This window comes from Eleginops maclovinus, chromosome 19, assembly GCF_036324505.1.
Source record: "Eleginops maclovinus isolate JMC-PN-2008 ecotype Puerto Natales chromosome 19, JC_Emac_rtc_rv5, whole genome shotgun sequence".
Classification (NCBI taxonomy): domain Eukaryota; kingdom Metazoa; phylum Chordata; class Actinopteri; order Perciformes; family Eleginopidae; genus Eleginops; species Eleginops maclovinus.
Genome location: NC_086367.1, coordinates 639543 through 667401, shown reverse-complemented (window position 1 = coordinate 667401; position 27859 = coordinate 639543). Strand labels below are relative to the sequence as shown.

The window sequence follows — 27859 nt, the reverse complement described above, 5'->3', positions numbered from 1 at the left end:
GAAAATAGGGAGACATTGAAACAGAAACAGAAACCTTGGTAATACATTCATTTTGACACAATTCACTCTGCCAGCTAAGGTCAAATGTAAGATATCCCACCTTTGTAGGTCTGATTTAAGTTTAACAATAAGGGGGGCAAAGTTCTCATCAAAAAGATCTTTGAAGGCAGGAGTTATTTTAATGCCTAAATATTTAAAACCTGACCTTGATATATGAAATGGTAGTGCCTGATTTGGGATTTCCCTCGCTGATTTATTTACAGGTAAGCATTCGCTCTTTGATAAATTAAGTTTGTAGCCAGAAATCTGTCCAAAAGTGTGTAGCAGTGAAAGTATGTCATTGATACTTGATAGTGGGTCTGAGATGAAAAGCAGCATGTCATCTGCATAAAGGGATAGCTTATTGTCCACTCCCCATCTGGGAATACCCTTTATTGAGGGTGCAGATTTTAAAGCAAGGGATAGTGGTTCTATTGCTATTGTAAATAAAAGTGGACTAAGTGGGCAACCTTGTCTAGTACCTCTAGATAAAGTAAAGCTTTGTGAGCGCAGCTGGTTTGTGACCACTGATGCCTGTGGGGAGAAATAAAGAAGTTGGATCCACTGGCTAAACGTTTTACCAAAACCAAATTGCTTCAAAGTAAAAAAAAGATAATCCCATTCCACGCGGTCGAATGCCTTTTCCGCATCTAAGGAAACCAAAACTTCTGGTACGATGTCAGGTGAAGGGCTGTATAGTACATTTAAAAGACGTCGCACATTAGAAAACAAATACCGCCCTCTAATAAAGCCCGTCTGGTCTGTTGAAATCAGGTGTGGCAAGGGTGCCTCCAATCGCATAGCTAACATTTTAGAGAGTATTTTAACATCAGAATTTAACAGCGACACTGGTCTGTATGAACCACATTTACATGCATCCCTACCGGGTTTCAGCAAAAGTGTAATTGATGCTTCAGTAAGGGATCCTGGCAATTTACCTTGGGACATGGAGTGGTTAAACATGTCTAACAGCAGGGGGGCTAGCTGACCAGAAAACTTCTTGTAAAAATCAATTGGGAACCCATCGGGTCCTGGGGCCTTCCGATTTTGCATGGCAGAGATGGCTGAGGTAACCTCTTCATGGCTCAGTGGTTGGTCTAGTTGTTTTGTTTGGTCATCAGAGAGGGTGGGAACTTGTATTTTATCAAAAAAACGTAAAAAAGTGTTGTGTCTTTAAATGATTCTGAATTATACAAATCAAAATAGTAGTTTTTAAAGGTAGAATTTATTTCTAAAGGGTCTGTGGTCAGCTTTCCTGTAGTATCTTCAATTTGAGAAATGTGTTGTGATGCAGATTTAGATTTTAGTTGGTGAGCCAGAAGCCGGCCTGCCTTTTCACCATGTTCATAAAACATCCCACGTGATCGCATAATAAGTTGCTCTGTTTCTGAAGTAGACAGTAAATTATACTGAGTCTGAAGATCTATCCTCTCTTTGTAGAGTAAGGGACTTGGAGATGCGGCACATTGCCTGTCTAAATCAAATATTGAATCCATTAACTGTTTTTTTTTCTCTTTCTCTCTCCATTCATAAAGGCTGAATATGCTATTATCTCCCCCCTAACAACAACTTTAAGTGTTTCCCAAAGTAATGATGGAGAAACTGAGTCTGTTCTGTTTGTTTTCAAAAAACTATCGATGGCTAAAGAGATTAAAATGCAGAACGTCTCATCTGATAATAATGCAGTATTAAAGCGCCATTGAGGACGACTAGTGTTAGTGTGCTTGAAAGAGAGATGCATAAGTACGGGGGCGTGGTCTGATTCTACGATGGCACCATATTCAACCTTCTCTAAGGAGCACATCAGTTTTTGATCAATGAAAAAGTAATCAATTCTCGAGTATGAATGATGGACATGAGAAAAAAATGAAAAAGTTTTGCTTTGAGGATTCAAAACGCGCCATGGATCTACACATGCCGCATGCCCAAAAAATTCTAAAAATGTACTGGCCATTTTTGATAGGGTCTGTACTTTAGGGTTGGATCTGTCTAAGTTTGGGTCCATGACACAGTTAAAGTCACCCCCTAAATCAAAAAATGAGAATTTAGATCTGGTAGTTTACAGACAAGTTGTTGCACAAACCCTGCATCATCCCAGTTAGGAGCGTACAGGTTCACTAGTACAACAGGGGTATGGAAAAGCCGTCCAGAGACAATAACATAACGACCTTGTGAGTCAGATATAACACCAGAACAGGTGAACTGAATTTTCTTGTGTAGTATTATTGCTGTTCCCCTTGCTTTAGAATTAAAACCAGAATGAAAGATTTGTCCTACCCATTGTTTTTTTAAACGTAGTTGGTCAGAATTACGTAGGTGAGTTTCTTGAAGAAATACAATATCAGCTTTCAAATTCTTAAGGTGAGTAAATATTTTAGATCTCTTTACTGGACTGTTGAGCCCTTTAACGTTCCATGATGCGAAACTGATCGTTGACCCCCCACCCCCACCCTGTAAACTGTCAGTCATAGCCACACAATAAAGTCAAAAGTGTAGTGTACATGACTCGTTTTGTGCATAACCATGTAGATGCCACGCCTCCCTCCCTCAACAGAAAACAACATAATGCAATCCAAAATATGTACAGTATATAGAAAAGACAAAAAGATCCAGTCATTAACCCCAGATTCCCAACACTCCTTTTGTCTGCCAAACTGGCAGCGCGCAGGATTCCTCCCCCTTCTGAACACTTCCAACAATTCACCTTAATCATCTAAACTTTGCTTTCGAGGTCTCCTTAATATTAATGGAACCAATAAACTCCAACCATAAATCAAGGTTCAGTTTTCAGTCATATGAAATAAAAATAACACTTAGACATGCCGTACTAAAACAACAAGTTAAAAAGTCTTGTGACGGCCGGCCATTGTTAATGTATGATAACGTTGCTAGTCAAGAATTATGCTACACTGAGTTAGCCTGAGTTAGCCGTGGCTGCTACTTTACCCGGCGTCATTGATATTCAGTGTTCAGTTAATCCTCATGTTCCGGAACATCAGAAATGTCGGCCTTCCTCTCAATCCTCCGAGCGTAGAACGTCTCAGCATCCGATGGTGTCTCGAACATCAGCGTCTCTCCTCCATAAGACACTCTTAGGCGCGCGGGGTAGAGAAGCCTGAATTGAATCACTTTCTTATACAGAGCTGATTTGACGGTCTTGTAAGCTGCCCGTTTCTTAGAGAGGTTGGCACTCAGATCAGGATATAGCCTCAATGCGTGTCCCTTATACAGCATCTCGTTCTGCCTAGCCCAGCGTAGTGCTTTCTCCCGGTCTTGATACTTATGGAAAGCAACAATGATTGCTCGAGGTGGCTGGCCATCTTTGGGTCTTCGCATAAGAGCACGGTGGGCTCGGTCTAGTTCAGGCGGTGTGGCAAACACCCCCATCCCCTCAACCCCATCGCGTCTTTCAAAAGCGTGGAGATGAAAGTCACCATATCGCCGTTGGGCTCACTACCCTCCGGCACGTTTATTATGCGGAGGTTTGCTCTTCGAGAACGGTTCTCCAAGTCATCAACGCGGTCTACTAGTGCAGCATTCGCAGCCTGTAGTTCAGATATGGTTTTCTCCACTTTATATAGTGCTTCAAAGTTCTCACCTGCAGTGATCTCTACAGATGTAACTCTGTGTCCCAGTGTATCCACCATTTCTCGAAAACCAGCTATAGATGACTAGATAGGCGCCAGAGAGGCGTGAATGAGTGCAGCCATGTCCTCTTTAAGATTTTCACGCTGCTTCTCCATTTCTGCTGTTAGCATCCCAGCGAGTTCGTTAGTAGCTGTAGCCGCGCCATGTTAGCCACTTTGCTACTAAGAGTTGATTTCTTCGGCTCTGTATCCCCTTTGGTTTTCTGAGAGCTTGGCATGTTCTGAACGTGTGGTTTTGGTAACAAATGAAATAAAATACTTAACTGAATATATATACTCGACTTCCGTTTGTATAACAAGGAGTTTTAAGGTAGTTAAATTCAAGGTATCAGGAGACACTCGTTCGCACGTCTGATCACTACATGTTCCAAACCGGAAGCCGGAACCTTACTTCTTGATACGGGTTGGACTCTATTCTTCTCCGGAGTTGCCCAAGGTGTGAGGCGCCGAGCGGGTGTGGGGATACTCACAAGCCCCCGGTTGAGTGCCGCTTTGTTGGAGTTTACCCCAGTGGACGAGAGGGTCGCCTTCCCTACGCCTGCGGGTTATAGGGGGAAAAACTCTGACTGTTGTGTGTGCTTATGCACCAAACAGCAGTTCAGAGTATTCGGCCTTCTTGGAGACCCTGAAAGAAGTCCTATATGGGGCTTCCGAAGGGGACTCCTTAGTCTTGCTGGGAGACTTCAACGCACACGTGGGCAATGATGGAGCCACTTGGAGGGGCGTGATTGGGATGAACAGCCTCCCGATCAGAACCGGAGTGGTGGTTTGTTACTGGACTTCTGTGCTAGTCATGAATTGGCCATAACAAACACCATGTTCGAACATAAGGATGCTCATAAGCAGGCATTTAGGCAGGTGGGCGTCTGGGCGTCCTCTGGACCGCTGAATGTGATCAAAATTTGCCGATTCAAGCCGAAATCTCGCAAAATCGCGCTAAGCTCACATCTCGCGAGTGACTCGCGGCGAGTCGCGAGACTCGCATTGCATTGGTCGACTTTCCGTGACGCGGCGTGGACGGGCGCTGTATTGGTGAAATATCTGATATCTCTTTAACCTTTTTCGTGGGAAGAAAGTGCAGGTTAGCTTGAAACTTTTAACAATCTTTACAAACATGACAGAAAGCCTGATAACTATAGGAGTATTTCAGAGTTTTTCTGGCTTTTTTGGTGGCAATAACTGTCGATGAACCGGGGGAAAAACAACAACAAAAACGTCAGGACGATGCGACCGGCGAGAGGAGGGCGCATGACGGAGATCAAAATTTGTATGGTTCCTTTGAATAATAGGGAGCCTTTACTTTTAAAAGATCGATAAATGGATGTTGTTTGTGGAGAACAGTGTACTTAATTCCCATTATTGACATATTCACAGTTGATAATGTCCTTTATAATATTTGATTGATTTGGTATGAAGGCCAATGAAAAGTAAGGCTAAATATACAGTGGTATGCAAAAGTTTGGGCACCCCTTAGGAAAACCACTGCATCAGTTTGTCACTTGCTGAGCTTTTGAAGCAGCAACTTCATTTTAACATATGTTATACCTTATGGTAACAGAAACATCTCAGTAGTGAAATAACTTTTATTGGTCAAACAGAAACATGTTTATGTGCATTCAAACAAAAATAGGCATGTGCATAAATTTGGGCACCCCTAAGAAATAATTCCATTAATATTTAGTATTGCCTCCTTTTGCTGCAATAACGGCCTGTAGACGCCTCCTGTAGTCACAGACAAGTCCCTTAAGCCTGGCAGGTGGTATTTTGGCCCATTCTTCCACACAAAACGTCTCCAGTTCAGTCAGGTTTCTTGGCCTCCGTGCATGGACAGCCTTCTTCAAATAAATCCATACATTTTCAATGATGTTAAGGTCTGGGGACTGGGATGGCCATTCCAGAACATTGTACCTGTGCTTCTGCATGAATTCCTTGGTGGATTTTGATCGGTGCTTAGGATCATTGTCCTGCTGAAAAATCCAACCCCGGCGTAGCTTCAACTTTGTGACTGACTCTAGAACATTCTTGTCAAGAATCTCCTGGTACTGTAAGGAATTCATGTGGCCCTCAACTTTCACAAGTTTTCCAGTACCTGTGCTAGCCACACAGCCCCATAACATGATAGATCCTCCACCAAATTTTACAGTGGGCAACAAGTTCTTTTCATTGAATGCAGTGTGTTTTTTTCGCCATGCATACCTGTTCATGTTATGACCAAATAACTCAATCTTGGTCTCATCTGACCACAGTATTTTGTTCCAAAATGCTTCTGGCTTGTCCAGATGTGCTTTTGCATACCTCATGCGACTCTTCTTGTGATTAACACTCAGGAAAGGCTTTTTGCACATCACCCTTCCAATGAGCTCTTCCTGGTGCAAAGTACGCTGGATTGTGGAACGGTGAACAACTACACCATCAGCAGCCAGATGTTGTTGTAGTTCTCTGGAGGTGGTCTGTGGCTTCTCTGTGACCATTTTCACCATCCTTTGCCTGTGCCTTTCCCCTATTTTTGTCGGCCTACCACATCTTTCCTTCACACGGACTGTTCCTGTGGCCTTCCATTTCACAACTACGTTTCTGACTGTGGAGACAGACAGTTTAAACCTGTCAGATAATTTTTTGTACCCTTCTCCTAATTTATAATGTTGGATTATCTTAGCTTTCAGGTCAGTGGAGAGTTGTTTTGAGGTCCCCATCTTGCCACTCCCTAAGAAAGAACCTAGGCCAGGCACAGCCAGCTATTACCTATGTTAAATAGCCTTTTTCATGATTGGTTCCACCTGTCTTTGTAATTGAAGGTCTAATGAGCTAATCAAAGCAATTTTGTGCAGCAACCTGTCAGCTATAAATCCGTACAGGTGTTGAAATGAATGCTATTTATAAGGGTGCCCAAACTTTTGCACATCCCATTTTTTGCATTTTATTTTATTATAATAAAACTATGTAATGCTACCCTAAGAATTTTGGTCTGGAAAACACTAAAACGTCTACATCTTTGTAGGAAAACAAATGTTGTTGCTGTGATCTTCTATTATAAAGGAAAAGCAAATTGTCATGAAATCTCAGAGGGGTGCCCAAACTTTTGCATACCACTGTATACATATACATATATATATATATATATATATATGTATATATATAGATATTACTGCAAACTGTGGTTCAAAACTTTGGGTCGTGATTTATTGACAAAGGAAAAAGTGGGTCCTGAGGCTTGGGTGCATGAGATGGTTTGGAATGGGGCCTACATTTAGGATTGGGCAACTATCTCTGGTGCAGACGGTCTCTTTGGACCTAAGCAGCTGATTTGGACCAAATGGATGGATTCCTATCCCCACTTCGCCCTTCCACATGATTCACTGAAGCATGTAAACCACAGATAGAACTGAAGCCAGAAACCTTATCATTATGTGGGTGAGCAGGAGCAGAAAAAAACCAAATAGAACACATTGTGTTATTGAGTAAGATTACAATCTACTGGAAAAAATAAGTTTAACTTAATATTCTATGTGTGCTGACAATATTTGATGTGAATAGAGTGAAGGAAAAAGAAGGCTGGATGCAGGTGAACGTACTCTGCAGCAGTTCAGCGATCAGGTTCATCATCTCCTTGGGGGTCACCACCGGGGTGGCTCCTGAGCCCGACTTCTGAATCTTCACTCGACTCTTCTTTCCCATGTTGCTGGTGGACTGGGCTGAAACGACAAACCATCATTACTGAGAGAGCGAGTAGATACAGGCTGAGAGCAAATAAACTAGGTGCTGCAGCGGAAAGAAAAGTAACCACAGTATCTCATTTTCTATCTTTTTTCTAATTAATTTGTTTTTCAGGTGACATGTTGTGCAAAATACAATTTTTCATGGTTTTCCCCTTATTAACTATGACACAACTACACAGGTTATAGTGTCCACGTTATGTAGCTACAGGTATCGCTTGCCTTTACCTGTGTGACCTGGTGCTAGCTCTTATGTGAAGAGCTATACTGCCCCCTCAACAATTATATCTTGATCACTTTTGTCTCCATTTTCCTCAGGTGTGTCCAGGGGAAAAGTGGACTTGCCAAGCCACTCTGCTCACAGTTCACGACGCTGCGAGCCCAGCCGGGCCGGGCCTCTGAGCAGTTCACGGTCCAGGGGTCTTTGCACAGTGCCAGCCTAGTGTTTGCTGTTTCATCATAGCCTGTACACGCTGCTGTCTACGGTAATGATTAAACATTCCAGCTTTCTGTTTCTTCAAAGATTTTAATGTAGGGTTATATTATTCCCAGTCTGGTTGGTTGCGGTATGTCAGATCACAAATAATGTGTCACCTGTTTTAGAGATGACAAATACTTTTCAATAGTAAATGTGTGCTTTTCTTCTTTTTTATTATTGCTTTGCCACTTTTGCTGTAGCACTTTCAATGTCCCCGCTTGCAGGACTAATAAAAGGAATTCTGATAAAACAACAGTAAAGCATGTAGGCCCCCTGAATATAATGATCGCTCTGATTCAGACTCCTTAGCACTAACTCACTTTCTAAAAAACAGCAAATTAATCACTTCACATTACTATATTATTACATGATGTTACGGTGAGCAAATAAACACAAAAGCTGGCCACAAAGAGTGTCCGATCTTCTGGTCCCTAAACATCACTGTCACCAACATCACAGAGTATTCTGACAGTAACATCATAGAACGCATGTTACATAATGTAATGGCAGGATCAATAACCAATATCAGATTGATGATGCCAATGAATATACAATTTCCTTATTCTGTTATGTTTTGGTGTTATGGCTTGCTGCTCTATTTGGCATGAATAATCCCAAAATGTTTTTTTCCACTAGCAAGTGTAATCACCTCTACTGCTATGTGATGAGAATAAAGCATTTGTCTGATACTACATACAGTATGTCTAACATCACCGTCTTTTACCTTTTAAACAACACATAATGACCCTTTTTCTTTATGAGTCGGTCTTCAGCTGGTGAACATTCAGAGAGTATAAAAGTAAGCTAAAGCGAGAAGGAGCAGTAGGCTGACAGGTCTGGCCAGGAGAACCCTACTGCCAGAACGACCCTGTTCTCATGCCGGTGGATGGGGACGTAGATGGACATGATAGATATTGTTTATTTTAGGAAGGTATGTTGTGAAATGTGTTGGTATTTTAATACATCTTGTTTTACAAAAGTCCATAGGCTTTTTATTTCTTTGTAAGACAATTGTACAGAAGGCAAATGCAAAAGTGCAAATATTAATTTGATGACAGTAAAACAATCTTTTATTATTTAACTGTGAGAAGCTGCCTCTGGTTCAAACAGAGAACAAAGATTATGGACAAAAAACTCCAGGAAATAGCTAAAGGGGCTAAAGGCTCCACTACTACCTTTAATATTACACCTCAATATTCAAACTTTAGTCATTGAAAATGTTGATACATGCAGCTTTACCTATTTGTATGCACAAATAATTCCGTCTGTGAGTTAAAGCTGGAAAACCCAGTTCAAATGGTAGTATGGCGTAGTTAAAGTTAATAATGTTAGTATTACAGTAGACAGTCACGGATAAACTGCAACACTTACTTTTTAAACATGTAAAATCATCTAAGCAAAAAATAAATATTTCTGTAGATGTTTTTGTTATTGTAGCTGCACAGAGTGTGTTCTTGTACAAGACTAAGAAAGATAAAAAGAGCATAAATAAAGATGGATAGACTTGCGGGGACAAAGTGCACTAAGAAAAGCTTCACACTCCTCTGTGAGACTGTTACTGACCTTAATGCCTCTTCCAGCCCTCGTTGGCAAGTCTCACATGTAGCTAACTTCACATGTCAGGAAACTTAAAACTTAAGCAAAGTAACGTTGTTTGTCAGGACTTCATTTCCAACGTAGCATAGGTAATGTATTGCCATGGTTTTTAGTCCAACCCAGAGTTAGGGTTACTAATGTTACAAGTTAGCGCCACGGGTCATTTATAGCATGTTGTATTAGGCCAGCAGCTAGCGTATTAGCATTGAAGAATCACGCCCATCCGAGCAGAGCCGCAATTGGAGCGCAGAGCGAGGCGGGCTACCGTACACTGGTTGCTGTCTGAACCAGGCTAGCTGTTAGCTACTCAGCTGTCAAGTGACAAAAGGATCAGCCTGAGTTTTAGAAGGGACTAATCTACTGGATTGGCAGGCTACTTAGCCATGTCTGCTAAAATACAACTACCTCTATGCAATATGCACGTGTGATTACAGAATAACACTCAACACCAAGTCAGGACTATACTTAACCGAAACAAAAGCTATTTCTAAAATTCAGTCATACCTTTTTTTAAGTGACAGCAGTAGTTCCTCTGTTCCTGCAATGAGCCCAACCTTGACTATATCGCGCGTGTGATTGGAGTAGTGTAAACTACGCCCACAAATACATCAGAGCATGCTGGCATTCTCGTTGGTTGTAGGGAAGCATACTCGCAGATCATGGCATTGACTGGTTGAAACTGCTAATTTATGTAAATTTGACTATTTCCCTCCCCCTACGCGTTACAATTGGACGAACACTTTTAGACTGATTAAATGACCATATATGGTTATGTTGGAGCTACGATGATTGGTTGAAAGACGTGTCAATCAGTAATGTTTCACAGTGTAGTCCGGTGGTCTTTGTTTGGATGGATTGGTTCGCTTGCAGTAGAACTAGACCCACAAAGGAATAAGGATATTTAACTTTTTATACTCTGATAAACATTTCATTTCACACGACTGTCATTTTTGTATAAAGGCAACAGCCATTAGGTTCAACATAGTGGGTTGTGGATATGAGTAATAGGTTCGGTCACTTTCATTGCCGTACAGTACAGTAGATGTGACAGTGTTAACGGCATCTGTCGTTCGCCAACTGGCCAGAGCTGTGGCTAGCAGGTTCGATGCTGTTTTATTTCACACAATTACAAGATAAATATTCAATCCGAGCCTGAAGTCCTGCAGTTAGCGGGACCAAAAAGATCTGTCCACCCTGGACCTCTTCACGCCCCTGTTATTCTGGGACAGGAAGGATCCGGCCACCCTGGAACACATCAAACCATGCTGGTACTGGGACAAGAAGGACCTGGCCCACACTCCGTCCCAGTCAGACGGGCTGGACCCTGCCACTGAGGCCCGGTACCGCAGAGAGGGGGCTCGCTTCATCTTTGATGTGGGCACACGGCTCGGACTGTATCCTTATGTGTCAAATATAAAGGCTAGTTAAAGTAGCAGAACCTAGCTATAGCACCTACTAACTATGCAGATACTGGTTGTTTAAATCCTACCATGCAGCTGTGTAACACTGTATGTCACACACATTTCATTAGGTGGTTCTTGATACTGGCTTGCATTGTGCAGTAAGTGGCTTTCAATACATACACTTACAGAGTAAAGCAATGCATCATTTCACAAAGTTGTATTTTTAGTTATATTGCGGCTAGACAAAGAGACTAGCTATACTATTAGTTGTATTGATTAAATGGTATTATAAAGTTAGATAGTGTGCGAGAGTTGGGAGTTGTACTTAGATCTTGTATTTGAGTACAAGTAGAAGTACTCAGATCTTGTACTTGAGTAAAAGTAGAATTACTCAGATATTGTACTAGAGTAAAAGTAGAAGTACTCAGATATTGTGCTTGAGTAAAAGTAGAAGTACTCAGATGTTGTACTCTAGTAAAAGTAGAAGTACTCAGATCTTGTACTTGAGTAAAAGTAGAAGTACTCAGATCTTGTACTTGAGTAAAGTAGAAGTACCAGAGTGTAGGAATACTCTGTCACAGTAAAAGTCCTGCATTCAAAATGTTCCTCCAGTAAAAGTAGAGAGTACTCTCATCTACATGTACTTAAAGTAGCGACAGTAAAAGTAGTCATTGTTTGATTGGTCCATTTCAGAATAATATCTCTGATATGTTTTATAATTATTGATCATTAAAGTGTTCTCAGAGCTGGTAAAGGTGCAGCTAGTTTGAATGGCTTTGTATACTGCAGGGTAGCTGCTGAATTGACTCCAGGTGAACTAAAGTCTGATTTAAGGGTTGATTATATTTACCATCATTAATCCAAATCTGTAAAGAAACTAAAGTTGTTAAATAAATGTAGTGGACCTCTGAATGGAAGTCAAGTAGAATTACAAAGTAGCAGAAAATGGAACTATTCAAGTAAAGTATTTCCTAATTGTACTCAAGTTAATTTCTTGAGTTAATGTGCTCAGTCACTGTTACACACCTGATGTGAGGTGGCGGGCTCTGTTAAACACCCATCCACATGTGAACAGTTTTTTTGTAGGCAGGGTTTTCTCCTCCCTTCTCCACTGACTGATAAATGACAACTGTTAAAGTGTTGGAACTCCTCCGTCAGACTTAACCTCTACGGGTACAGGCACTATGACACACTGGCTACTGGGATTGTTTACTTCCACCGCTTCTACATGTTCCACTCCTTCAAGCAGTTTCCTAGATATGTAAGTATGTTATACCTGGTAGGTGCAGGTGAAATCCCTCCACTGTGTTTCATGTTATGAAGTCTGGTTCCTAACCTGGTGCACATGCCTGCAGGTGACAGGAGGATGCTGCCTTTTCCTGGCAGGCAAAGTGGAGGAAACTCCAAAGAAGTGCAAAGACATCATAAAGACCGCTCGCAGCCTGCTAAATGACATCCAGTTTGCCCAGTTTGGAGATGATCCCAAGGTTTGTAGAAATTATTACTTGGTGCTGACACTATAGCCAAAAAACATATTATTATTATTATTATTAATAATAATAATAATAATAAATCTCAACTCTTAATTCATGACTATTAGTAACTACATTACCTGACCTTATTCTCAGAGAGCTGATTAAACCCTGGTTCTCAGCACATGGTCTCTACTCTGCACCAGAGTGGCTTTGTAAACCACCAGGCATTAAAGGCCTTGGACATTTACATGAAAAGTCAGTAGTCACGATGAAAGCGCTACAAACCTTAAAAGACAGCTTTGGTCAGCAGGTTTTATAATGAGTGTTATATTATTTTACTTGCAGTGCCTTGGAGAAACAGGCCCTCCTGTCTGCATTATGTAGTCAAAATATGTATTTAATGCTTTCAGACCGCTTCTTCCTCTAACTCTATTTATCCTTTGAGTGCTGGATAGTTGTTTCACCATTTGCTTAAGGAAGAATGATTTTCTAACAGGAGGAGGTGATGGTGTTGGAGCGCATCCTGCTGCAGACCATCAAGTTTGACCTGCAGGTGGAGCACCCCTACCAGTTCCTGCTACGCTACGCCAAACAGTTGAAAGGTACCTCTGTTCCCTTCGAGCTGGTTTTAGGGTTTCTCGCAAACATTAAATAAAGACAAATATATTGAGAAGTTGGACCAGAAATTGAAAGACAACTTGACTGTAGTGTTTGGTTAGAAAACATTCAGTCATTGAGGAAGTGCCTGATGGGGTGTCCGGGGGGGCTGGGGGTTTTAAGAAGCTGATGTTAATAAAACCTGTGTTTTTCAGGGGACAAAAACAAGGTGCAGAAGCTGGTTCAGATGGCCTGGACCTTTGTGAATGACAGGTGAGCTCAGGAAGCATTGCAACACACCTCACTTTGACTCTAACCTGTGTAACCAATCCTAACCAGCTACGCTCCTTCCAATGACTTATTATCTTCTTCCTCCCTCCATCCCATCATCATGCTCTGATTCAGAGTGAGCATGGAGAGGAGGGCTCACAGCTGTACAATCAATTAAGATTTTCCCCTCTTAACTTGAAAGAAGAAATACTAAATCAACATGTGACTGTCAATGATGATATTATGGGGGCCACAAATCCACCAAATAATAGGCAATCAATAATACTCTTTATGCTGGTCCTCCAGCCTGTGCACCATGGTGGCCCTGCAGTGGGAGCCGCAGATCATTGCCGTGGCCGTCTTGTATCTGGCTGGACGTCTCTCCAAGTTGGACATCCAGGAATGGACCTCCAAGCAGTCGTCCCGGCGCTGGTGGGAGCAGTTTGTCCATGATGTGCCTGTTGAGGTGCTTGAAGGTGAGAACTGTCCCACGATCCACAGAACTTCCAACATCAGAACCCTCTCTCATACTGTCCTCCCTCTCAAAGATATCTGCCACCAGATCCTGGACCTGTATTCTCAGGCCAAGCAGCCGATTCCTGATGGAGGGATAGGGACAGCTGAAACCCCCCCACAGCTTTCCCCGCTATCCCCTCCTGCCCCACCGCAGGCCAAGAAGGCCTCCCCTCAGACCAGCCCCCGATTACCAAGACCAGCCCAGGTGAGAGGGTGTGTTACATCTCATGTAATGCCTCACAGGCTTTCCTGACTGGTCTGAAACTGTGTTTTTTGCATTTCAGCACTCGCCAAAAGATGACAGCAAGCCCAGTGAGTTCAAGCCCGGAGCAAACCCTGAGTGTAAGCCCATTCCTATTTTCCTTTTAACATTGTTTTTCTTCATCAACACCTTTTATTTTCCAGAGCTGTCAAATCTAGAACCTCTTCCACCTCCGCCCCCCCCTCCTCCTCCAGTCTCCATAAACCCAGGTCAGTGTCTTCTGCCGTTATCCTCATTTGACCACATTAGTTTTAAAACTGGAATCAAATGCAGGAAATAAATAAAGCAATGAAATAAGAGGTTCACCACCATATTTACATTTAGCAACCATATTCCTGTTCATCCTTCCTGCTCCTTCAGGGTGATACAGGTGGACCTTTGTATTGTTGTAAAAGCAACCTGTATCATGTGTAACGCTGTAATAACTGTGGTATTTATTATCTGTGGATCTGCTCAGTCTCCTCCCTTTGGGTATGATAGATAATTCCTCTGCGTTGTACAAACCTCTTTATGCATTGACATTCACTTAATCTCTTTTCTCCCACAGACCATAAACCCCCTTCCTCCTATCTACCAGCCTCAGATCTCTCATCCAGACCACCCCCACCACCTTTACCCCATTGCCCACCTCCACCACCTCCTCTTCCAATGGACCTACCCACCTCCAGCTCCCTGGTGTCCAGTGAGGGCTATCAGAAGCTTCAGTCCATGATGAGGACAGAGGCCTCCTGTTACACCACTGCCCCCCCGGCCTGTGCACCACCACTGGGTTTCCACCATTACCCCCCCCGGCACCACCCCCTTCCACCCTCCCCCACTCTCAGCCTATAGCTACTTGCTGGCTCCTCCTCCCTCAGTCATTGGGATGGCACATATTTTAAATAGCGGGTACCCCCCTCTACCAACAACTGCTGGACACAATCAGCTAGCCCCCCCGCTGCCTCCTGGGATGCCCCCAGTCAGTGGGCTGAGTCGGGGTACGTGGATGAGATGAGGATCAGGAAGGTCACAGGGAGTATTGTAATGTGTTCCTTTCGATCTCTCTGTTTTGCACATTATGTCATTACGTGTTTTTATGTAAACTGTTTACACATCTGTTTTATCGTCTGCTAATATAATGTCTATATTTGCCTGGTGTCCTATCAACTTATTTTGGTTGTTCAAAAGCACAAGAAGACTTTCACTGTTATCTTTCCATACGAACCCAGCAATGTGACAGGCAGCTTCTTCTTGTTCATCTAACAGCTCTGGATTAATTTCACACAGATTTGATTCCTTTGTCAAATGTCTTTCAACTGGTATATAAATAAAATAAAACTAGTTCGGGAAAAGATCATTTTTGTAAAGATCTAATGTTGTGAATGTGTCGTGGATCCGAGACTTTTAACACTCACAACATTAATCAATAGAAACTCATTAAGACACGGACACAGAAATAGATGAGGTTAAATATTATATTGTTATGTAACAAGCATAATACTTTGAAAAAACCACGTTGCTTCCAGCGGTCAAACACGCGGGGTCTCCCCCATTAAAGAGGATTCATCTCGTTTATATAGGAAGCATCCTGCCTTTAACGCACACACACATTCCAATCCTCAAGCATCAGCCTGCTCTGTGAACATATTAATAGATGTATAGACTTCTGTCTTTTGACCTTGGGAGGCGACAGGTCAGTCTTACTGTCCTTTAAGGTAAAACATATCAAAGATGCTTGAGGAATTGCAGAACAGATGCTGAACATATTTAGACACTTGCTTAGAGAAACTTTGGGAATAACATTAGAAGTATATAACTTAGATTGCATTAACAAATGCATAAGCACACCGTCTCATAATTTTATTTAAACTTTTTCTTTATAATAAAAACCTAAAAAAACAGTATGACTAAAGGTGTGTAGAGGAAGATACAATATTTTAAAATTGTTCCTGTTAATGTAATAGATATAGATTATGTAGTGCTAATACAATAGTCTTTATAATCCATCCATCCTCCCTCAGTCATTAGGATGGCACATATCCCAATGACATACATGTATGTATATATCTAGATATATATCTGACCTATAAAGACTATTGTATTAGCACTACATCTATGACATTAACAATTTAAAAATATTGTATCTTCATCTACACACTTTTAGTCGTACATATGATTTTGACACTTCCAGGATGATTGATAGATAGATATATATCTATATCTATATACACAGCGTACACTGCAGAGGAATGGCATGCATGGGTGACGTCCAGGAAGGAAGCCTCTCATAAAGCCCAGGCACAAAAATGCCTGCCAAGAGTTTGCCAGGGCCCATGCTGACAAAGATGAAGACTACTGGAACAATAGTCTGGAGTGGAGACCAAGATACATGTTTTTGGAACCGATGGCTTCAAAACTGTATGGCGTCGCAAAGGTGAGGAATACAAAGAAACATGCATGGTGCCTACAGTGAAACATGGGGGTGGCAGTGTCCTTATGTGGGGTTGCATGAGTGCTGCTGGTGTCGGGGAGCTGCATTTCATTGATGGCATCATGAATTCACAGATGTACTGCTCTATACTGAAAGAGAAGATGCTACCATCACTCCGTGCCCTTAATCGTTGTGCACTTTTCCAGCGTGACAATGATCCTAAACACACATCTAAGGCCACTTGTGGATTTCTGAAGAGGAACAGGGGAAAGTGATTCAGTGGCCAAGTATGTCTCCTGATCTGAACCCAATTTGAACACCTATGGGGAATTCTTAAGAGACAAGTTGAGCATCACTTTCCATCCAGCATCCAGTCTCTAAAAGAGGTCATTCTTGAAGAATGGAAAAAGATTGATGTAGCAAAATGTCTCCAACTTGTTCATTCCATGCCTAGAAGACTTGGTGCTGTCATTAAAAATCACGGAGACCAAACAAAGTACTACATGTAGTAGTTTTTGTTGTGGGGTGTACTCATTTTTGCATCGCCCTTATTTGAATAACACTGAAATGTGTAATCTAAGTTATTATTAACCTTACTTTCATGTTATAAGTTAAACAGATGTTATATAAAACATTTTGAAAATTACCTAATTACTGGCAAAAAAGAAATAACTGAAAACAACGTTAAACAAACAAAGGAGAATCCCAGTTGGCTAAACAAAAACTAAATCAAACTAAACTGGACTAACCAAAAACAGCAAATGGCATACACAAAAACAGCAGCAGGTGAACCTAAAAGCAATGGTAAAAGCAATCTGGTGAAAAATTAACTACCATGAGGCACAAACAATTGAGGTTCTTTGCTCTACTCACCACAGGAACAAAGAGTCACACAAGAGGCACAAACTGCAAGGAAACAGCAAGTGAGCTTAACAAAAACTAAAAGTAACTGAGACATATTTTGAGAGAGACAGCCTACCTGCACCACCGGCCATGAAGGCAGAGCCAAAGGAAAGAACAATTGCAGCAGGTGCAATTTATACTCTGCCCTAATTAGGGGAGTGGTTGGGGGGGAGGAGTCAGGCCCTGAGCTGCATTCCCAAGCACCCCACTACACGTGCACTGATCTGATGCTTCTTAACATGAGAGCAGTTTAACAGCGGAGTGAAGACATTAAACTCAAGGGAATCACTCCTCAGTTTATACAGTGTTTTGTTTCAATTCAAGTATCATATCTGACCAAGAAAGTGGAAAAAGTCAGTTTATTCATTTATTGGAAACATTGTCCAGCCATGACGCTGGAGAAAGCCATTGCCATTGCACGTTCACATGAGCTATCACAGCAGCAGCAGCTAAAGACCATGCTAACCCCTGCTGCTAGAGCATGATAACACAGATGGAGAACAGGCATATGCGGAAGTAGAAATCGGAAAAGCGAGGCACAAACTGAAGTTTAAAATGGACACTGGTGCTCAGACTAGTGTTATACCAACAGATACATTCCGCAAGATATATGGAAGTGTGATACTAGGACCCCCATCAAGCAAACTCTAAGATTATGGTGGGCACAGGATAGAAGCTGAAGGATTTTGTAGACTGACGTGTAAACACGGTGAGAAAACAGCCATGGTAGGTTTTGACATAGTCTATACAAATGCTCAACCTCTGTTAGGCATGTCTAGATTTGAACCTACTCAAAAGGATACATGTAGTTGATGCAAAGCCGATAACACACACAAGCATGACGGAAGAGTTTGCTGATGTGTTTGAAGTAGGGCTGCGTACCGGTACTGTACCGTGACAATCGATTCGGTACAGGTCCAAAATACCGGATCATGAAGTACTGTATCGATATAAATTTACACCAAGTATATGCTTATTTTGTGACTGAAGATGTGTAAATCCTACCACAAAGAAACATTTAGCACTGGAAAAGATGTATAATGCCACGCTGAAACTTCAAATCAGAGCCATCTTTGATTTGAGATCCTCTCGCCACAGTCTCACGAGACATTGCGAGAGCTTGGCGGATCCAGCGTTCTGATTGGTCAAAAAGACTCAAAAGCAGGTCAGCCTTTTTTCTTTTGCTGGCATTGGCGGCCTTTGTTGCTTTGTGTAATTTTGCCGCGTTAGTTAAAGGCTTGTTCACACAAAGGATGTGAAGTAACAAGTTAATGCTTCCAAATATGGCTTAGGAGCTGTCCTGCTCCAGGAAGAGAAACCAGTCGCATACGCATCAAAGACACTAACTGAAGAAAAATTATGCACAGATCCAGAAGGAGCTATATGCAGTGCTCTTTGGATGTAGGCGGTTTCACCAATACCTGTACATATCATAGAAATGTATCGTAGGTCTTAATTAATTATATATAGGTCAAGTAAAAACTTCCCTGGTTTGATTTCCCCAGTATGTTAACTATGGCTGTCTTTCCCAGGCTTTTGTATAACCTTTAATACAAAAGACTGGCAAATTTATCTTCTCTAGAGACAGGAGGTTCAGGCAAATTATCATACAGATGTTACCCGATATATTAAACATGCCTTATGTCCTTTGTTTTAGAATCCTGTAATGTAAATTGCTTTGTTGTATGCAGTTTGCCCCTCTGACCAGATGTTCTAATTTGATTGGCTGTTCCCCTTCTTCCTTCCCTTTAAGAATCTGGTTTAATGTTTGATCGGGGTCAGATTCTTGTACGACATAGGTTGTGCAGGTTATCTGGCTTCCAGCAGGAATTGATTCTGTTAAATGCTCTGCTCTTTATTAAATAACACAACTTTGATTTGAAGCTTGTAAATGTGTTCTTTTCTTACCAGAAGGTGATAAAGTGTGGAATTTCCACAACAGTACGGACGACAGGTGATCATCAAGTCAGATCATAAGCCGCTTGAATCAATCATGCATAAGCCCTTGGCAGCTGCACCAGCGTGTCTGCAACGCATGATACTGCAGTTACCGAGATATGACATCACTATCATGCACAAACCAGGAAAACAAATCCCTATCGCAGACACTCTGTCCATAAAGCCACTAGAGGGTTATGACCGCTCGCTGAGTGAGGGCATGGATTACCAAACACACGATGTGATCAGCAACGGTCCAGTAAGCGACCGCAAAATGGTGGAGATCAGTGCCGCTACAGCCAGAGATGAGCAGCTCTCAGTGCTGAGGGTGATCAAAACAGGGTGGCCCGAGCAAAACAAAAAATGTCCATCTGCTGTCTCAGAGTATTGGAATCATAGGGATGAGATATCATAGACAGATGGCATCCTACTGAAAGGAGAGAAAATCATCGTGCTGCACTCACTCAGGGCTGAAATGCTTTCATGCATTCACACAGGACACTTAGGGATGGAACAGTGCAAACAACGGGCAAGAGATGTGCTGTTCTGGCCAATGATGGGTAAGCAGATAGAGACACTAGTAGGGTCCTGCAGCACCTGCCTTGAGCGATGCAGCTCACTCCCGAAAGAGTCTATGATGTCACAACCAATTCCAGAACAACCTTGGCAGGTAATAGCCATTGATCTATTCACATGGAACAGTAGTGACTATACAGTTGTAGTTGACTATTATAGTAGGTTCTTTGAGGTAGAAAAAAAATCACCAGCCTCACATCCTCAATAGTAATCCAAAAGCTGAAGGCCATGTTCGTTCGCTTTGAAATACCACAATGGACCTTGCTACAGTTCACAAGAGTTCAAAGCTTTTTGTCATGCATGGGCTTTACACATGTCACAAGCAATCCACTGTATCCACAGAGCAACGATCTAGTAGTAAAAACTGTTCAGTCTGCCAAAGCCCTCATGGACAAATCACACGCTCAGAGAACTGACCCGTACCTCAGCTTGTTGGAATATCGAAACACAACAGTGGATGGTTTGAAATCACCAGCACAGCTACTCATGAGCAAGCGTCTGCACTCCATTCTCTCGACCACTGAAAAGCATCTACAACCAGAGCTTGCCTGTAGCAGCACGGTTCACAGCAGGCAAGAACTGTGCCAAACACTGACCTTAGAAAATCTAAAAGGAGTAAAAGGAGATGCATGAAAGAACTAGATCAGCAATTTGAAGTGGACAGACACATGAAGCCTGCACATTTTCTACTAGAAATGATTGCTGTCCGTCATGAATTCTGTGATGCGAGTGAAACTGAGCAAGGAAACATTTTTGTCAAATTTATTCTCTGGGAATCCAGAGTAACTCCTCTGAAACAAATCCCTTTTCCAAGACTGGAGCTTGCCGCTGTTACACTAATACTATAGGATTCCACCCCCAGGACAGATATCAGTACGGAAATACATCCACGTCCAAAAAAAGAAAAATCTATTTTTCATTGCTAATAGGGTTGCAGTCATCCTCAACTGGTCACAAGAAGGCCAGTGGAGGTCTAACCAGGTTGAAAATAACCTATACAGTGAAATTAAAATAAGAAAATAAATATGTTGTTTGGTTAGAATACAAACACTAGGTATTGTTATAAGTGTTGTTAAAATGTCGAGTTCATGCAAAGATAAAGATTAAAAGCTATTTCATAACAGATAAAAAAGGGAGTGTGTAATAAATATTTAAAAAGACACTGATGGATAGTTATAAATATTGCGTTATTGTAAGGGTAATATTAGTCACTCATTGTCAGGGTTGGGGAAACAGGACCCAAGTGCAGTAAATCCAGGGGAAGCAGGTAAGGGTCAAAAACAAAAAGCGAGCTTTATTCAAAAGCTGTTGATGAAAACATGAAGCAAGGGTAACACAGGACATGAAAAACACTTAGCTCCAGACATGAAGGGCGACAGGAACAGGCAGGTATCATGGACAAGATCAGGGAAGAAATGATGATGACCGAACAACAGACAAAAGGGAAACAGGGACTAAATACACATGGGTAATCACAAGACGAGAGACAGCTGGAAGGGGGAGGAGAAACACAGGGGCAACAGGTGAACACAATAACGCAATCAGGCTCAGGAGGGAAACGCAGACAGGAAGTGAAGCTTAACATGACAGAAGTGGGGAAAACATTTCAAAATAAAACACACAACACAAGGACATGACAGATACGAAACAAGGATCATGACACTCATTGGTTGAGGTGGAGTGGTTCAAGTTGGCAGGAAGTGAATGTGAAAGGCAGAGCATGAGTTAGTGTTACGTTGTGTGACTTGACTGACAAAGAGTGTGTGAAGTTTGTGAAAGTTTACGCAACTGTGTCGTTGGTGTGTTAAGATTATCTCCTCGAAAGTTTTCATCTGGATACTCTTCTTCTACGGGCTGTCTGCAAGGAGCTGGATACACTGTATTTGTACATACAGCCCTCATCCATTGGACACTAAAAACTCTCTGATTAGGATGCTGTTCATAGACAAGCAACAAGAGGACTCAAACTGGAGACAGCGCATAGAAAAGGAGAGTCGTGATTATAGGAAACCTATGAGACAAAAGGAGGAGTCTCCACTGCCACCCATCCCCCTTATCAACACCTTTGAGGATACTCCCTTCAACACCCAAACCGCCATCCAGCTCTCTGAGCCCAGAATCCCCCTACCAGCAGTTCCCTGACCGCCTATTCTCCTGCCTGAAGGAGGTTCAGGAGATTCGCAAGCTGACCCTCGTCCCTCAACGGCGCCTATTACAATCACTGAAGCAGACACATGCACCAGCTCCCCCGTATTCATCACCATGCCTACCACAATCATCCAAACCAAAACGTGCACCATCTCTTCCCCCTTCGAGACCGCATTCGCTGTCTCCAGAGCCTGATAAGGATGTGTGTGCACAAAAGGCAACAAGCTCTCTCAAATCTTTCCAGGGCAAGCCGGGATCCTACCTGCCAATAGCTTTGCAGATATCTGTGTTGACAGGTTATAGATTTAGAACGATGAATCAGCTTAGAAACAGAAAGCACTCAACTGTTAGTGTGAATTTATCAAATTTAGTTGTGATTCCACGTCAGCCAGAGCTTGTCACACAGAATCAGACTGATAGTGTATTCAACAAGCTGAAACTAGCTTTATTAAATGTCAGGTCGTTAGCAGGAAAGACATTTTTGATCAATGATTTTATCACCAAGCACAATCTGGATTTTATATTTTTAACTGAAACTTGGATAGACCAAAATAACAGCACAGCTGTTCTTATCGAATCAACCCCTCCCACCTTTAGTTTTTTTTGAGTTAGGCTAGAATGCATAAGAAAGGGGATGGAGTTGCTATTTTGTGTAATGTTTCCCTTCAATGCAAGCTGACCTCTTATGGAACATTCCCATCTTTTGAATATGTGGCCCCTTCAGCTGAAATGCTCCTCTCGAGCTATGTTCCTAAACATCTATAGACCCCCCAAATACTGTGCAAGCTTTCTTGATGACTTTGCTGAACTGCTGTCTATAATGTATATTGACTTTGACCGTCTAGTCATTGTTGGTGATTTTAACATCCATGTTGACAGGCCCGAGGACAGAGGTGCTAAAGAACTGTTCTGTGTTCTTGATAACTACGGACTGACTCAGCATGTAACGGTCCCGATGCACAACAACAGGCATCAACTTGATCATCTCAAAGGGTCTGAACATCACTAAGGTTGCGGTGACTGATGTTGCACTCTCTGATCATTCCTGTGTTTTCTTTGAGAGCTCTATTTCTCTTCACACAAATGTTCAAAACGAGTTACCACAAAAAGGTATTTATCTGAAAACACAAGGGAGATGTTTGTTCAGAATGTTTCCCCAACACTAGCCCTCGCTAACATCTCAGTAAATGAGTTATTCAATCTTTTTAATTCAAAAAATAAAATTGTTATAGGTTTATATAGGTGGTTTTCTCCAGGATATTTGCATTCACTTTCACGTTCAACGTTTGTCATTTTGGTAGCCAATAGGCTGTCTTCCCTGGGCTCCAGTTCGCTCACTATACCAGGGCTGGAATTTAAGCCAATGGTTCCCCGGTTGCTACGCAAAAAGTAAATATTTCACCAATCAGCGTCGTCAAATTTTATGGTTTGGGGGCCCGTAGTACCAAAATTAGAGCAGTGCACCTTGGCACGTTACGGACATTTACCTCAGAGAGGAGCAGCATGGCGATGTCGAGTAGCACTAATGTAGTTCAGCTAGCCCCAAATTCAATTAATTCTCTACACCTGTATCCCTTCGAAAGAAGAATATTAGCGGAAAACTAATTGCAAAAGAACTTGGACCAGACAAGCCAGAAGTGAATATAACCCAACAGGCATGAGAAAATGAGAAAACCTACAAGAGAAGCTTTGCGAGAGGTTGGTTCGATCGAAAGGCTTGGCTAACCAGTCGTGGGTATGCCAATGCAATCCTTAGCTTCCCTTGCTTACTTTTAAAACAAGTGCTTATGATAGTTTATTGACACAGACAGGGCTGACCGACCTGAAATGTGTCAGAATGCATTAAGAAACATGAGCGTGCAAGGGTGCATTTGGAAAACTGTGTGAAGCTAGCCATGCTAGGCCGAATTAGCATAGCAACACAGCTAGATGAGGGACACCACATTGCCATAAGAAAGCACAACGAGGAGAGGGACAGGAATCGCCATATGTTGTCAGGTCTCGTTTTAAATGTATTGGCCTACATAAAATAGCGAACAACAAATATGAATCGATATGTGTGAAACATTGAAATGTACCCACACACAAATTTATCATTGTGAATAATTTGGGATCTCCAGCTGGTCACCCTAAAATGCACCAGAATGCAGGAAATCACATCTGTGAAATTCAAAATTTTCGCTGGGATAACCCCCAGACCCCCCCCTAAAACAGCCCCACCTACAATATTTTTCACCAGCTGCCACTGCCTCCCAGTGTCAGTAGCCTCTGAATTTCTATCCACCAGGGCCTGCAATGAATTTGCTTCCTGCTTCACTGACAAAATTCAGAAAATCAGAGAGGCAGTCGGTGTTTCTGTGTCAGGTACAGCAAATGTGTTGCCCTTGTGTCCACTTAAAATCAATGACACAATTCCATCTGATTAATGATAAAGACCTAGAGGACATTATTCAACATTTGAAGTCCTCCTCCTGCTGCCTTGAGATTACACCTACAAACTTTTTCTAAAATGTTTTTCATAGCATGTCCTCAGAGCTACTTCACATAGTAAACAGGTCTCTCCTCTCAGGTGTATTTCCACAGGCCCAGAATACTGCAGTAATTAAACCGTTCTTAAAAAAGAATAATCTGGACGCTTCAGCAATGAATAATTACAGGTCCATATCAAACCTCCCATTTCTAGGTAAAATCATTGAAAAAGTAGTTTTTAAACAGCTGAGTAATTTCTTGGATGCAAATAACTGTTTTGATGTGTTCCGGTCAGGCTTTCGACCGCACCACAGCACTGACACTGCTCTTGTTAAGGTTGTCAATGACATCCACTTAAACACAGACAGTGGCAGAATCTCAGTGTTAGTATTATTAGATCTCAGCGCTGCATTTGACACTGTTGACCACAACATATTACAAGACTGACTAGAAAACTGGTTGGGACTTTTGGCAACAGACCTAAATTGGTTTGAATCTTACTTAAAGGACAGGAAAAACTGTTTCTATGGGCGGCTACATATCAGATTTGACAAATATGACATGTGGGGTTCCTCAAGGTTCCATCTCTTCTCTTTAACATCTATATGCTACCACTGGCTCAGATAATGAAAAGCAACAAAACAAGTTACCATAGCTATGCAGATGATACACCAATTTACATGACCATTTCACCAGGAGACTATGCTCCAATTAAAACACTGAGTATTGAGTGCATTGCACAAATCAATGACTGGATGAGTCAGAACTTTCTCCAATTAAACAAAGACAACACTGAGGTAATTATTTTTGGAACAAAGGAGGAACGACAAAAAGGAGGAACGACAAAAAGGAGGAACGACAAAAAGGAGGAACGACAAAAAGGAGGAACGACAAAAAGGAGGAACGACAAAAAGTCAGCGCTGAGCTTCAGTCAGCAATGTTCAAAACAACAGCTAACGCCAGAAATCTAGGTGTATTAATGGACTCTGACCTGAACTTCAACAGTCACATTAAACCAATCACTAAGTCCGCCTACTATCACTTGAAGAACATACTAGGATTAAAGGACTAATGTCACAGCAGGAGCTGGAAAAACGTATCCATGTTTTATTATAAGAAATCCATTAGAAAACTGCAGCTGATTCAGAACGCTGCTGCTCGAGTCCTCACTAACACTAAGAGATTGGATCACATCACTCCAGTTCTGAAGTCTTTACACTAAGAGAGTGGATCACATCACTCCAGTTCTAAAGTCTTTACACTAAGAGAGTGGATAACATCACTCCAGTTCTGAGGTCTTTACACTGGCTTCCTGTCTGTCAAATAATAGATTTCAAAGTTCTGCTGCTGGTTTATAAAGCATTGAATGGTTTTGGCCCAAAATACATTTTTGATATCCTGCTACATTATGAACCATCCAGAACTCTCAGGTCTTCTGGGAAGGGTCAGCTTTCTACCCCTAGACTTAGAACTAAACAAGGAAAAGGAGTGTTCAGTTATTATGCTCCAAATATCTGGAACAAACTCCCAGAACCCTGCAGGTCCGCTGCTACTCTTGTTACTTTTAAATCCAGGCTGAAAACATTTATTTTTGCTGCTGCTTTTGATTGAACTGTTCTTATCTAACTTGACAATAACATGACTTTTATTCTGCACTGCAACTTTTATTCATGTATATTATACCTGTTGTGTTTATTTCATTATCTTTGCTTTTAAAGTGTTTTTAAATGCCTTTTTATAATGTATTTATACTGTACTACTTCTAAATGCTCTTATGTCTTTCATTTTTGTAAAGCACCTTGTATTGCCTTGTGTTGAAAGGTGCTATATAAATAAACTTGCCTTGCCTTGCCTTATGCTGTGTCCAGGTTTACACTAAACTACCTGCTATAGTTTAATAAACTCCCCTCTGGAAGGGTTATCAGGACAAGTACGGCGGATTCAACTCGAGTCACTTTACAAAGTTTTATAGCGCACACATACACAATAAATTCACCCACTGATTAGTCCAACTGTTTCAGCTACACTAGCCCGTTGGTAACGTTAGTTACTTAGTGACACTTAGTTAGGTGGTAAACCTGCAATACAAACACAAAACAAAACCCGAATTAACCAATGAAATTATACACTCGTTCATATTAACATTAATTCCTCATTTAACCTAGCTTAGTTTATAGTCACTCACCGACAAGGCGTACCAGTCCTGACCATCAATTGAATGAAAACAACAAAAGGGGGAGGCACCTTGTGGCGAGTCGTGCATATACACACACACAGGTCGGAAACCAAGTATGATAACAAAATAAACCTTAATATAACATGAAAGATATTACAGCAATCAGTTACAGTAACCTGGTTTGATTACAATATAAATATAAACATAACTCTTCCTATCACTTATAAATATATATATATAAAGCAATAGTTTCCTCTGCTGGAAAGTTCTACATGCTGCTATGGGCAGTCTTTTGCACTAAGGTACATTTTTCATTACAATATGTTCATCCACATCCCTTTTGAAGTGACTGTTATTTTTGTACATATTGACTGTTGTGCCTTTTATATATTCCTCTTTAAATGTCTATGTTAATTATGTAGTATATCTATAAACACACAAGAATGACATGGACAAGGAGATGCGATCTCTGGAGGAGAACGAGGCCTTCCACCTCACCCAGTTGCCACCAGGTAAAAAGGCACTGGGGGAAAATCGTTCTATGCACTCAAAAGTGACATTGATAGATCAGATAAATACAAGGCAAGATTTGTAGTGAAAGGCTAAAGTCAACAACCAGGAACAGACTACAAAGAGACATTTGCACCCACAACTGATATGACAAGTGTAAGAGTGGACATGCAGAAAGGAGCACAAGAGGATCTAATCTTACACCAGATGGACGTTAAGACAGCCTATTTGCATGCACCCATGACTGAAATCAACATGGAGCAACCAGAAGGCTATGAACACAATAACCGGTGAAACCCTAGTCTGTAAGTTGCAAAAGTCTCTTTATGGCCTTAAGCAATCAGGTAGAAACTGGAATGCTATGTCACACACATATCTGAGTGCGAACGGTTTCATGCAGAATTCAGCTGATCGTTGTGTGTATTTAAGAGATAAACTTGATAAAAAGGTTATCATGATCGTATGGGTTGACGATCTGATCATAGCAGCAAGCAACAAAAATGTACTGGAAGGTGTAAAGATTATGCTTTCTGAAAGGTTTAAAATGAAGGACCTGGGAAAGTTGAAGGCAAGCACAAAGGCTCGAGCGTCTGCTTCCATGGAAGGCCAACAGAAGTGACGTCTCAGGAGGGAAAGCCTCCGATTGACACCCGGGTGGCAGGCAAAGCGGGAAGCAGGGGCTCATAGGAGAACTTGTGAGCGAGAGTCAGGTAAAAACAAACAGTTATCTGGA

General features: G+C 41.7%; 2 protein-coding genes across 4 annotated transcripts in view; one reads left to right on the top strand and one right to left on the bottom strand.

Moving 5' to 3' along the window:
- setd3 (SET domain containing 3, actin histidine methyltransferase) overlaps nt 1-10103 on the bottom strand; it is a 31577-nt gene extending 21474 nt beyond the window's left edge. Inside the window, exons 1-2 of one of the 3 annotated variants that reach the window (XM_063909077.1) lie at nt 9978-10103; nt 7259-7378 (exon numbers count right to left, since the gene is read on the bottom strand). In XM_063909077.1, the coding sequence (XP_063765147.1) occupies nt 7259-7361 (103 nt within the window). In that variant the 5' untranslated portion in view covers nt 7362-7378; nt 9978-10103. The other 2 variants (XM_063909078.1, XM_063909079.1) reach the window with 2 other exon arrangements.
- Nucleotides 10104-10314: 211 nt separating this feature from the next.
- On the top strand, nt 10315-15329 carry LOC134881092 (cyclin-K-like). Its single transcript, XM_063908223.1, is given in 10 exon segments — nt 10315-12137; nt 12232-12363; nt 12848-12953; nt 13164-13221; nt 13525-13694; nt 13767-13939; nt 14019-14046; nt 14140-14205; nt 14544-14779; nt 14781-15329. Coding segments are annotated over 10 exon segments (1212 nt in total). The 5' UTR covers nt 10315-12104; the 3' UTR covers nt 14991-15329.
- Nucleotides 15330-27859: the final 12530 nt, after the last annotated feature.